Genomic DNA, 12,385 nt, shown 5'->3' with positions numbered 1-12,385 from the left:
TTTGAGGAAGCCCAGTTGAGAAAAGGTGCTCTTCTTTCTTCATCTGTCACTTGTGCTTTTTGTGCAGGCAAGCAGTGGGTATGGATATAGATTTGGATGGTATTTCCTCAGTCTCTTCTCTGCAGTCCCTTGCCAAGCTACTTAGTGATCCTCAAGAAGATGATGATGATGACGATGGCTGTGGGGTAAGTCTTCTACAAGAAACGTTGCTTCTTCTATGTGTCGTACCGTTGTCTCACCTCCTTAACTAAGCAGCAGAAAATTTGGCTTTTCTCAGTGTGAATAAAGAAAATCTTACAAAGTTTTGGACCATCTGAAAAAGCTAGAAGTGGTTTTCAGAGTAAGAATCTCCTGAGGGAGAAATTAAAGAAGATGGACAGGGAATAGGAGAAGAGATGTCTATGGGATGGCAGGAAGATTTATTTTCTCAACTATAAAGAAAATAAGAAGGTGTAGTTGAAAGAGTGTTAGGTACTTCAGGTTTCCCCCTCTATTTCCCTGAAGTCTGCCAGAGACAAAGGCAATTGCAGCTCGATACAAAGGACTTCACACAAAGACAAAAGTTATTTCTTTAACTTTTGAGTAAAGATTAAAATAGCCAGAGGCAATGGAGGATTCTCATTCTGCATCCCAGGCATTGAAAAGCTGTGGAGAGAATTGATCACAGAAGTACAATAGACACATTGGAGATGGTAGAATAGGGAAGGGTAACTTATGATTCCAAGATGAGTGATTGTCTTGCCATTCTTTTATTCCAATTCATCTCAATATTATATGAAAACCACAGCATCTAGAAAATGTCGTTCATTTCCGCAATGTACTACTGCTGTTTTTATACAGGCATGCATGTGTGCAGGGAGAAATATCTGTGCCTGTGAGGCCCAGGAGGAAACACAGGTGCCAACAATCACAGTGCACAGGGCTGCAAGCAATGTTCAAAATTCCTAGAAAAGCCTTTTAGGATTTGAATGAATCTTTTTATGAGCGGGCACATGTCTCATTTCCCTTGAGCTTTCCTTGCTGTAGGTGGTAGATGTGGTCCTTCACATTTTAACTGCCCTTCAGCAATTTTATGTTTGCTTTTAAAGCTAGTATTATTGCTCTACATCTTTGCAGTAAACATCCACATTTTCAAGGAACTTGTTTACATCTTATTAATAAAAATGAATAACACTTCAGAGACAGAGATGAAAAATTGCCACAAGTGATGTCAATTAAGTCTGAGTCAATCTTCTGGGTAATTTGAAATCTTCATTTTGATTTAATTGAATGTTCTGTGCATATGAGGCATTACTATCAAGGCAGAGCATCTTCATATATATAGAAATGCTTCACATTGGCCTATTAGCACTAAAGTGATTCCTAATTAGATTAAAATGTTGTTGCCTCAAATGATCTTTAGTGTTAATAGGAATCCAAATGCCATGATGAAATTTGCATGTAGCACCCCAGGCTTATTGCACTGTTTTCATGGCACGGAAAGCAAGATGGTTTTGTCAAAATGCCATGGGAGCTAATACTCAAACATCTGTCCATAAGACATCTGAGGTCTGTTTAAACCCAGTGTACCAAGATCACTCTGCTAAGAGAGAGTGAGGAAGAGAGCATGTTCCATAGTTCAATTATAAAATCTATGAAGTGGAGAATAATTTTGGATTTCATCACTGATTTGATTGACGCTGGATAATATTGTTACTGGATGTTATTGTTATTAATCTAGGTTCTGTAAAAAATATTTAAAATTGCTTTTGTTTGTTTGTTTTCGTTTTTTTGCAGCCACACAGTTCTGTTAGTGCCATGGGTCCTGGTAATATTGGACCAGTAAAGAAGGAGACCGCTGGTAAGAAGGGCTGTTTAGCATTCAGACACACATTAGGGAAATAAAACAGCTGTCCTGAGAGTTACTGCTGACACAGCTTGCTTCAAGAACTGAATGGTCACTGGGCTTTGAGTTGAGAGGAAAGTAGCATTACTATTTTTACAATTACACTGTGAAACACTTCTTGAAAGCTGAAACATATATGAAGGGCAGTTTCAGAAGGTAGAAACCTCAAGCAGAGAAGATAAACCGGGTACATAATACAGCCTGATCATGAGCTGAGGGGAACCATAGCTAAGCAGTAAAAAGCTCTGTATAAGAACTGCCATCGAATTGTCAGTGCTTTCTCAGGGCAGACAGGGAGGATGGGCTTTTAAATATTCGTCTGAAAAGATCCTCACAAAATAAACTGCGCCGAACAGAGTTCATCCACCTCGGGAAGATGAAAAGCTACCAAGTGCACCACGAAGCAGACATGCCACATTCCCCTCAAAAGTGTCATAAACCTATTTACACCAAAGACTGGTAGAAAAATAACTACTAATAATTTCTTTGCCAGGAAACTCAGGGCAATTAAGGTGCATTATCTGACTCCAGATGTTCTGGCCGCATGTAGAAAGACAGACTTTCAAACAGCAAGAACCAAAACCTTGAGAGTTCTTAAATTTGTTTCTGCACCTTGGATTGTATCTGTGAAGGAAAGAAACCCAAATATAGTTTTAGCAAAGCTGATATAATATCATTCCTGGAGTTAATACTGTCACATATTGGTCATATATGAGCTGTAAGAAAGGTCATCAGCAAGGACCAGGGTGGGTGCAACGAACTGTAGCAAATATAACAAAGTAGACTGGTTTTGCTTGAGAATCCAAAAGTAATCAGAGATCTGACTATAAAAACCTTCAAGTTGAGGATTTACCAGGTGAATAAAAAAAAATACACTTTTTTTTCCATATTGGATAGGCATAAACCATGCTATTCTGCCAATGAACAATGTTCATGAGTCTTCAGTACCTTGTCTGAGTCATGTTCGATAGTTAATGGTAAGAACTGGATTTATATGAGGAAAAGTGATCCAGTTGTGAACATCTTTGCTCACTTAAAATCTCCCACCAGAGGGCTTGAGAAGACATAAATATTTCATGTACTTTAACATTACCCATTTTTAATGCTATATATTTTATGCCTGAAAGCAACATTTCCTTTACAGAGAGCTTGAATAAAGGAGATTTAAGGGAATAGAAGTGAAAGCATCTTCCATTTGCCAATTCTCATACATATGGTGTCCGTATGATACAGCTTTGTATCAAAATTATAGCCTGGAAAAGCATATGCTCTCGGAAAATCTAGGGGGAAAAAAGACATTCTAAAATATGATAGTTTCATTTCTTTCTTATCACCAGTTACAGGTACTGCTCAAGTGAAATCTGAAAGTAGTAAAACTATTTGGAATACAGAGGAGGTCCCAGAAGGATCAGAATTTGATGATACTTGGGATCCTAGGGAACAGCCAGAGTAAGTGCAAGCGAGCTGAGACTGCCTACAGAGCTTTGAGGGAAGCATGTTAAATAGCAGCTTCTGTGTTCGAGTAACAGACATGTGAAAAGCTTGCAGTGTGGATGGACAAGGAATGAGCACTGATGGTTGCCTTCACAGAAGCAGCAAGTGAAGAGGGATTTGTCATTCAGCTATCTCTCTGCATACTCTTATACATTTGCTTTTATTTTAAACTTATCACCTGCGAGGTATAGAACATAGTCTCCCCTTGGCCACAATGGATGTTTTTCTCATGCCACTTCATTCTTGCCTCTTCCCCTCCCTGGTGGGGAAGGGGTGGCGTGTACAAGTGATTATGTACTGCACTGTGCAGATAAGAAGAGTGTAAATCTTTCTAATAGTTCTTTGGAATAATTCACTGAAAATGGCCCAAAAAGAAAACAGGTGTTCTGAGAGTTGCATCCAGAGTAATTAGATTTTTTACTGACTGCGAGGAATTGTTACATATGCACATGACCACTGGAGATGTGAAGGAAACTTACTATACACTTATTTTTCCAATAGTATAGAGAATGACTCCATTTATTGTATTCAATTTACTAGGAGTAATATCTAATTATGATATTTAGTTATATTTCCTCATTTGTTAAATCTCAAGAGTAAGAGAACATGATTCCAGATTTTGTAGCTTTCAGAATTAGACAAATTAATTTGAAAGGGGAGAAAATCAATGTTGGCCAAATGCAAAATAATTAAATTAGGCAAGAAAACTGTTATTCTATTACTCCGAGAGTATGATGAATGACAAGACAGAACAGAGTCAGAGATGTAATTGTTCTTTTCCCAAGATGCTGCCTTGTTTGACTAGTTGATAATTACCATATTCATTTAGGATGCTTTCTCTGTTCCCTGATCCTAGGCTGCTTAGAGAGGTAGAGGAGGTAAAGTGAATACCTTGGAGGGTGGTGAGAATGTTCTACGTGTTTTACAGCCAACTGTGGCTCTGAAAATAAAACAAAATACAAAAACTCATGCAGATGGATTGAAGGCTTGAAGGGAGACTGGCAAGGAAGAGAGAGAATGTGGAGCATTGGTGTAAGGGTTTATGGTCAGTCCTTTGGGAAATACAGCCTCCTTTAGTCTCCTGCCCTTTCTCCAGGGTGGTGTGAAGCAACTAATGTTCCTCTCTGCCTCTCAGGTATGAGATTTTTTTCAAACAGCGGGTGGGAACAGAGGACATGTTCTTAGGGATGAGCAGGAAAGACGCCTCCACAGCCTGCTGTGAAGACATGGTGGTAAGCGAGCCCATGCCCAGCTCCTCTGGAGCCTTCCCTGCCACCTCCTCCTCTCCCTCTCGCCCCCTTCGCAATACGCAGAACTGAAACATCAAGCTCTGGCACAGCTTTTGGCCTCCTATGGGATTTTCTTGTATCTCTCCAGACAGTTTACAGAGTTACCAACTCTGTAAAGTCAAATGTATTAGATCTTTTCCCATCTATTATATGACCTGGGACTTTGATGCTTTCTGAAGCTCAGGAGAGACGTAACTGCTGTATGCTTATTCTAGCTGACAATAAGCTTTTTCCAGCTTACAATAAACAGGCTTTTGGGTGGATGGAGAATACCTGTCAAATATACTATCAGTTCAAGATTTTGTAGAAAATAAGGTATCGATGCATCGCAGCTATTGAAAACAACGATTAGCATTTTCTCATATTTTCTGTAATGCAGATAGCCTGTTCATATTGCTCTTTGACATGAGCATCAAAATGATTATGAAAATATGAGATCTTTTATGGTTTGTAGGGTTGACAGCTAATCTCAGCTTTACTCTGCTTCTTATTTCAGATTAAAATCAAACTGCCAGAGACAAAGTTCTCAGACATCACTTTAGATCTCCAGGATAAAGTTCTTGATCTTCGAACTCCTCAAAAGTAAGAGAATTGGAATTGGTAAAGGTGTAGTTAATAACTTATTGAAACGGGAGTTTAACCAAACCTTCAATAAAATACTTTGTGGAAAGCAAATGTAAAGATGTAGATCAAATTATTAATTGCACAGGAGAAATAAATACAGATTACAAAAAAGTACTATAGTCAATTTTTAGGTTCATAATGTGGTAGGTTTAAAGCCTCTAATACCAGTCTAGCAAGAATAACCTTAAAACAGTTTTTGCCTGCTGAAACAGGAACCCTCAAAGGCCTAAAATATGACTGCAGTCTTGAAGAACTACTTGGGAATTTGTTTTATAAGTGTTAATTTATATATATGCACAAACGAAGATAAAACTCTGCAGATATAGTTTAGAGGTTAGGAGTGGAATTACATCTATGCCTGGTTATGCAGAGAGGGATGGAATTATTGCCAGGTTGTCCTAAAGAGATTTTCCTTGAGTTCTTGCTTTTAATAGGATTGTTTCATAACTACAACAAAGGCAGCTAAGCTCTGACTGACATACTGGGATTCTCACAGGCTTCTTTCATATTTCCCACAGTGTGGGATAGTTAAAAATCAATTACCGAACCCCTAGTTAGAAAAAGTTACAGCTTTATGCAATACTGCAGGTGTAGGAAAAAACTCCTTTTTCTTTTGCAATTCTACTCTTTGGTGACTTAAATCTAGTATTGTCTTCTTAGTATCCAGATGTCTCAAGTCGTAAGCGTAGCAAATAAACTATTTGCTGTAACTCACTGGAAGGGGACTTTCAGTGAGTTCAAGATCCAGCCTTCCTGTGTATGTCAGGTGCCTCAGATCACCTAGTAGATCACCACTGAATTGATCTCCACTGTGAGTTTTTTTTTTAAAAAAAGCACAGATACTTTATAACCCTAAGTCCACTCTCATGCCTGCACTTTACTTTGTAGTATACACATGTCCCTTGCTTAACTGGACTGGAGAAAACTTCTAATTAGGCTACACCAGTTACTTCTTTAGTTTCTTTATTTAGTAGGGAAGACAAGCTCATAAAGACACATGTTCAGGCCCTAGGCATTTCTGGGATTTATTTTTTCATCTGCCAATATAGCATTCTCCATGCTATATCCCCCTTCCCCTGCATTTACAGTGCAGCGTCACACAGAAGTGACAACTGTGGAGAGAACCCACAGTCCGTAGTTGGAAGTTGTGTCTTAGTCGCAACCAAGGGAAAGAGCAGTGTTGGAAATATTCCAGGGCCTTGGGTACTGCAGATGGCCCACACCCTGTCTTGAGTGGGCAAATATGCTAAATTAGTGTTGCTGGTTATCCTGTGATAGGTGAACTGGTAGAGTAAGTTTTCAGTTGTTCACCCAGTCTCAGGCATCGCAACCAACTGTGTCCTGTTTTATAGGAAGCTGTTGCTGCACCTTCCCCACCCAGTGGACAGCAAGAATGGAAAAGCTCATTTTCTCTCTGAAGAGGAGATCTTGGAAGTCACCTTGAGGATGACAAGGGAGTTTGACTACATCAATTTTGCCTAATGCATAAAGAAGTCGGGAAAAAATTCAAAAAGTGATCCCTGTACATTTGAAGTCTTCTAAAGTACTGGTCATCAAATAGTAGATTTCCCCTTGAACAGCCCAGGAGGAAAATCTCTGGAGAAATTAAATGAGTTAGCAGGAAAAAAAGAGAAAGGAAAAGATGTATTTAAAGCACCTACAGAATGTGCAAGCTGGGCCTGCGCACCTCTTCTGCAGCTCTGGTTAAAATTGTGCTATCTTCAGTCTGATTCAAGCCTGGGAGCTGGGCGGTAGGTGATGATCAGCACAGTGAGGCACTGACCCAATGCTGTTTCTTTGAAGGGATAGGAGTCCTGCCTGGCTTCCTATTAGAGAAGTTGAGATCAAGGCAAGTCCAGAATTCACTTTTAGCTATTTCTAGCTGGATATCTGTAAGCTTTTCAGGAGTTTAATTTTCAGATCTGAGGCTTATTTACATTGGCAGAAGAAGACACCCTGCTAGACGGTTGAACAGCTTGGCTCTTTTGAATAAGTTTTGACAATATGCGTTCCAGTGTCCTCCATTCACATGCTCTCCAGCTATTCTTCTGATCTTCCTTAATAAAAGTTTGTTCTAATAAACTGTTCCAAGTTGCTCCCATGCTGCCTTCCTGAAATTATATACTGACTTTCTAAAAAGTGACATAAGAGGAATTCTGAATAACAAAGCTTCATTCCCTTAAAGGACTGAAGCAGGACATTTCTCTTCATAAGACATATGATGTGTGAGGACATTTTAAAGGCAGTGTATTTTCCAAATTTATGTTGCAAATTCCTTGTCACCAGGTGGCAGAGCAGCTCATGATAGTTCCGACTTTTATTTTTCCCCCCAAAATACCGAGTTTCAGAGCACCTACAAATCTGTTAATATCTAGTGTCGGGTATATATTCTGTATTTGTCCACTTATCAGTTTGTCTCAATTTAACTATTTCAACCTTCCCATCTAAATCGTATCCATCAAAAATGCAAGCACATTTAGAGACCAATTCTTGACAGTGTAAGACTATTTATTTCTACGAAAATTTCCTCTGTGCAAGGAGATGATTGATTCCATGTATGAATAGCTGTCCCTCCTGAAGTAGTCCTGAATAGTTGGCCCTCCTGAAGTCCATCATTGCAAGGCTACTTACAGCCCTGCCACCTCCTCGTTGGATCCTGAACTCCACCAACTCATGGTCACTGCAGCCAAGGCTACCCTCCACCTTCACATCTCCTACAAGTCCCTCTCTATTTGTTAGCACGAGGTCCAGTAGCCCACCTCTCCTCGTTGGCTCCTCCACAACCTGCATCAAAAATTTATCGTCAACGCTCTGCAGGAACCTCCAGGACTGTTTGTGCCTGGCCGTGTTGTCCTTCCAGTTGATGTCGGGGTAGTTGAAGTCCCCCATGAGAACCAGGGCCTGGGACCGTGGGGCAATATCCAGCTGACTACAGAAGGCCTCATCAACCCCCTCGTCCTGGTCAGGTGGCCTGTAGCAGACACCCACCACAGTGTCTCCCACATTAGTATGCCCTTTAACCCTTACCCACAAGCTCAATACATATGACATGTGAGGACATATTTAAGGCAGTGTTATTTTCCAGTTCCGTATTGCGAATGTGGTGTCTGTGCAGGTGGCAGAGCAGCAACAAAGCTCGTCATAGTTCAGATTTTCTTCTCCCTCAAAATATCCAGGTTCAGAGCACCTGGAAATCTTACTCAATATCTATTGTTGGGTATATTTCCTTTATTTGTCCACTTAACAGTTTGTCTCAATTTAACTATTTCAACCTTCCCGTCTAAATCGTATCCATCAAAAATGCAAGCACATTTAGGCACCAGTATCTTGACAGTGTAAGACTGTAAGACTATTTATTTCTATGAAAATTTCCTCTGTGCAAGGAGATGATTGATTCCATGTATGAATAGCTGATGATTCAAAAGTCTTTTGTTGAGATCCACTGTCTCCAGCGCCGGCTTCCAGGCTCATCAGCTCCGGTGCTCCCAGCCTCAGTGTGGGAGAGACCCCGAGAGCTGCTGCTAGTAACCAGCGCTGGGCCCCGCGGGCTGGGCCTCCTTTGGATCCTTATTGCCCGGGTGCCCCGAGCAGGTGGCCGTGCACGATGGTGGCGCCAGCCCGAGATGGAGGAGCTCAGCGCGGGTGGGCGGGCTGGAGGGACAGGGCCCTCCTGGTGTCGGTGCGAGCTCTTGCTCACAGGGGTCGCCCGGCTCTGGACGCAGGCAGATGTTATGGCCTATTTGGCGGCAGGCGCCTGGGGGGTTCCCCGGTCACGGGTCTGAAATGGGAGCAGAGGTTGTGGGGGCAGCCCCAAAGGAGCAGCAGAAGCTGCCGTGAGCTCCTCAAGAGGCGCCCGGAGCCGCCCCGTCCTGAGGGGGCAGCACAACCAGGCGAACAGGCATCTGCCTTTGTGGGGGTGATCACCTGCCCAGAGAGCAGCATCCGCGGAGCCCGGGGAAGGCGGCAGGGATGACAGGAAGAGGCCGCCAAAGGAGTCGGCCTCCTGCTCCTCCCAGCTGCTGCCGAGCTCTAGGATGTCGGGGCTCGGGGAAGCGCACCTGGAGCACGGGCGCTGCCGGTCCGGGTGCTGGGAATAAAGCACCAGTGGATGAGCTGTGTGCTGGGGGGAGTGTGAGCAGAGGAAGGATTGAAGGGACACGTTTGGGTGGAGATTTGTGTCCCAGGGACAGAAGCAAACTCACCTCTCGGCAGTGGCCAAGAAGCTGCTGCAGCAGGGCCTCAACTTCCTCCTCAGGAGACCTAGGGATCACACAGAGAGGTTTTCCTTGTCCTTTTGAAAGGCAGGATGGTAGTTGTTGACTTTAAGGTGGCTAAAGCCAAGGTCTCTGTGCTTCCAGCTTGGGCTTTACCTGGCCCTGTGAGGCACCTGGCAGGAAAGGGCCCTGAGAAGGATGGTAGCTAGTTGGGTTTAACCCGGTTATGAGTAATGCTGGGAGTCCTTCAGCTGCTGCGTTTGCAGCCTGCTGAGCGCTGCTATCGGCTCCCCTGCACGCGGTGGCTCTCCCTTCCCGCCCCTCTTTCTGCCGGGGCAGCCGTGGAGCAGGAGGGTGGCAGCACTGGGGGCAGCACTAGAAGGGAGTCGCTCTGAGGGGAACCCCGACTGACCCTGTGAGAGGCCAAACTAGGGATGGCCGCACTGGGACCTCCTTTGCACCTTATCACTTTATAAGGGAGGTGAATTTTAAACGTTACTTTCGTTTCCTGCAGTTGTTCTTGCAACACAGCCAGAAGGACAAGAAAATGAAGGGGACAGGAGTGCCGATGGTCACAATGTTCAACATTGTGAACCACCTGGCGTGAGCCCCCGTGCCGGAGTCCACATCCTGGAAGCCACGGTGAAAGATGACTGCAAAATAAAGGGCAGACATCAGAGTTGGTATCAAACGTGCTGCTGGGGGAGGGCAAAGGGAGCAGGAGGAGGAGGAGGGCTGAAGTGTGAGGAGCCCAAGCAGCAGCACCCGCGTTGCAGCCGGGGGGCCGGGGCATCCCACCCCGTGCGGGATGCCGTGTGCTGGAGCGGTTTGGTGCTGTGCCCTGAGGAAACGCCCCGTTGTTCTCCCGCACCCCGTTCCTTTCGGTGGAGCTGCTCCTGCTCTCATGCCCCCTCCCTCGGCACTGGGGAAAAGGGGAGCAGGAGCCTGTCAGGAGCAGGACCCAGCAGTGCTGGGACGAGGCTGGGCAGATGCTCTTGTGCGCCCAGTGTGGGCAGCCTCAGAGGGACCCTCGACAATCCAACCCTAGCAAACATCAGTGGGCAGAGGAGGTTTCCCGTTGCAGTACGCACCTTCACGCGATGGTGAAGCCTCTCTCTCGTTGGGAATCGGGATCCCTTGTGCAAATGCACACAGGAAAGCGCACACTAATACAGAGAAGACAGCCATGGCTGCGCCTTCTCCGCAAGGCGTGTGCGCCAATGAGCCCTGGCAACGGGGCCCTTGGTTGTCCCTGCAGCACTGTGACATCACTGGTGATGCAGGGACCTTGCGAAGGTGTCCTGAGCGCCTCAGAAAGGGCCTCTGAGCTGCGCGTGGCCTCCTGGTTGCCCCCGAGGTGCCCTGGACCAGGGGGCTCCCGGTGCCACCTGCTGTTTGTCCCCTCTGTGCTCCTCCTGGTGCCCTTGGAGGGGAAGGTCCTTCACAGGCCGGGCTGTGCAGAGGAGCCTCTGTAGAGAACGGCAGGCCTGGAGGAGGCCAGAGCCAGGCCACAAGACGAGCTGGCTCCCTCCATTTCCCCACAGTGAAACAATAATCACAGTAGAAGAGCAGCCCTGTAAGGAAGGGTTTAAATGGGTACATCTCCTTTTCACCCCATGGCAGGGAAAGGTTTTCCCCGATGGAACGGAGGCTGCTGTGACCTTCCCTTTGCTTCTTCATCCACCGAGGCAGGAAAAGCACTGCCTGAAATTCATTTTTAGGGTGCCACGCTCTCTGTTATCGCTATGATAATATAAACCTCATACTATAATGAAAAATGGCGTATGGTTGCGGCCCCACAACGCTGCTACACAAGCCAAGCACATTGTTCCCAATGCTGGTAGGGAGGAGATGATCTAGGAAAGCACTAGCGAATCTCTGTAACTAGAGAAGCTACAGGAAACATAACCATCAATGCCTTAATACTTGTATATCACACGGTATCTGGTATTGTCAGACTGCTTTGCAGAAGAGTGTGTGCCTCAAAATGGCTGCTTTTACACCAGTCATTTTCAACAAATGACTCCTGCTGTACACCAGAGAGCCAACCTCACCAAAGTTCGGCACAGCTCTGGACAGGAGCCTCCGCTCACCTTCCCCGGTGGCTTTTTCCTTTTTTAAACCCTCAATGAACAGAAGAAATAACTACAGAATCAAATATATGACAAATGCCAAGGCAGCCATCATGACCACCTAGAGAACGTTCATAATCTCACCTGGAATTTCGTATCCTGGTGACCCCCTATTGGAATTTGGTGCCAGTGCAGTTACTGTGACAAAGCTTTAAAGAGATATGGATGGCAACAAGGCCCAAGGCTCTCATACTGTCCAACCCTCCAGCTGAACCACTAAGTCACATGGATGTGGATGTAACTTGCAACTTGACTAGCACAGGGGTCAACTTTCCCAAAGCCTTAAATTACAAAGCCATGAGCTATGCGCGTGGTGCTAGTGTGAAATGCAATATTTAGATATGCAGCAGCAGCAGAAGACAGACCCTGCTGGACTGTTGCACAGCTTGGCTCTTTTGAATAAGTTTTGACAATATGTGGTCCACTGTCATCTATTCCCCTGCTCTCCAGCTAGTCTTCTGATCTTCCTTAATGAAAGTATGTTCTAATAAACTGTTCCAGGTAGCTCCAACTCTGCCTTCTTTATCATATGCTAACTTTCTAGAACTGATACAAGAAGAATTTTGAATGACAAAACTTCATTCTCTTAAAGGACTGAAGCATGACAGCTCTCTTTCTAATCATAGAATCGTAGAATAGAATCATAGAACGCTTAAGGTTGGAAGGGACCTCTAGAGTCCCTGCATCCCCCTGCACATGCAGGGTCACCTAGAGCACGTGGCACAGGACTGTGTCCAAGCGGGTTTG

At 44.6% G+C, this 12,385-nt stretch overlaps 1 protein-coding gene across 2 annotated transcripts; it reads left to right on the top strand.

Moving 5' to 3' along the window:
• DNAAF6 (dynein axonemal assembly factor 6) lies at window positions 1-6,924 on the top strand. Of its 2 annotated transcripts, none has more exons than XM_010216794.2 (6): window positions 1-185; window positions 1,777-1,840; window positions 3,229-3,334; window positions 4,515-4,611; window positions 5,165-5,250; window positions 6,645-6,924. In XM_010216794.2, the coding sequence occupies exons 1-6, from the start codon at window positions 81-83 to the stop codon at window positions 6,772-6,774; spliced, it is 588 nt and encodes a 195-aa protein (XP_010215096.2). In that variant the 5' UTR covers window positions 1-80; the 3' UTR covers window positions 6,775-6,924. The 2 variants fall into 2 exon arrangements, with proteins under 2 accessions (XP_010215096.2, XP_088383782.1); XM_088527656.1 differs by having other exon boundaries at window positions 3,223-3,334.
• The last annotated feature ends 5,461 nt before the right edge of the window (window positions 6,925-12,385 follow it).

This window comes from Tinamus guttatus, unplaced genomic scaffold (assembly GCF_059628265.1).
Source record: "Tinamus guttatus ecotype Peru unplaced genomic scaffold, ASM5962826v1 Tinamus_guttatus_pri_ptg000287l, whole genome shotgun sequence".
Taxonomy (NCBI): domain Eukaryota; kingdom Metazoa; phylum Chordata; class Aves; order Tinamiformes; family Tinamidae; genus Tinamus; species Tinamus guttatus.
Note: the sequence above shows the minus strand (reverse complement) of the source record. Positions and strands in the feature narration are given on the sequence as shown.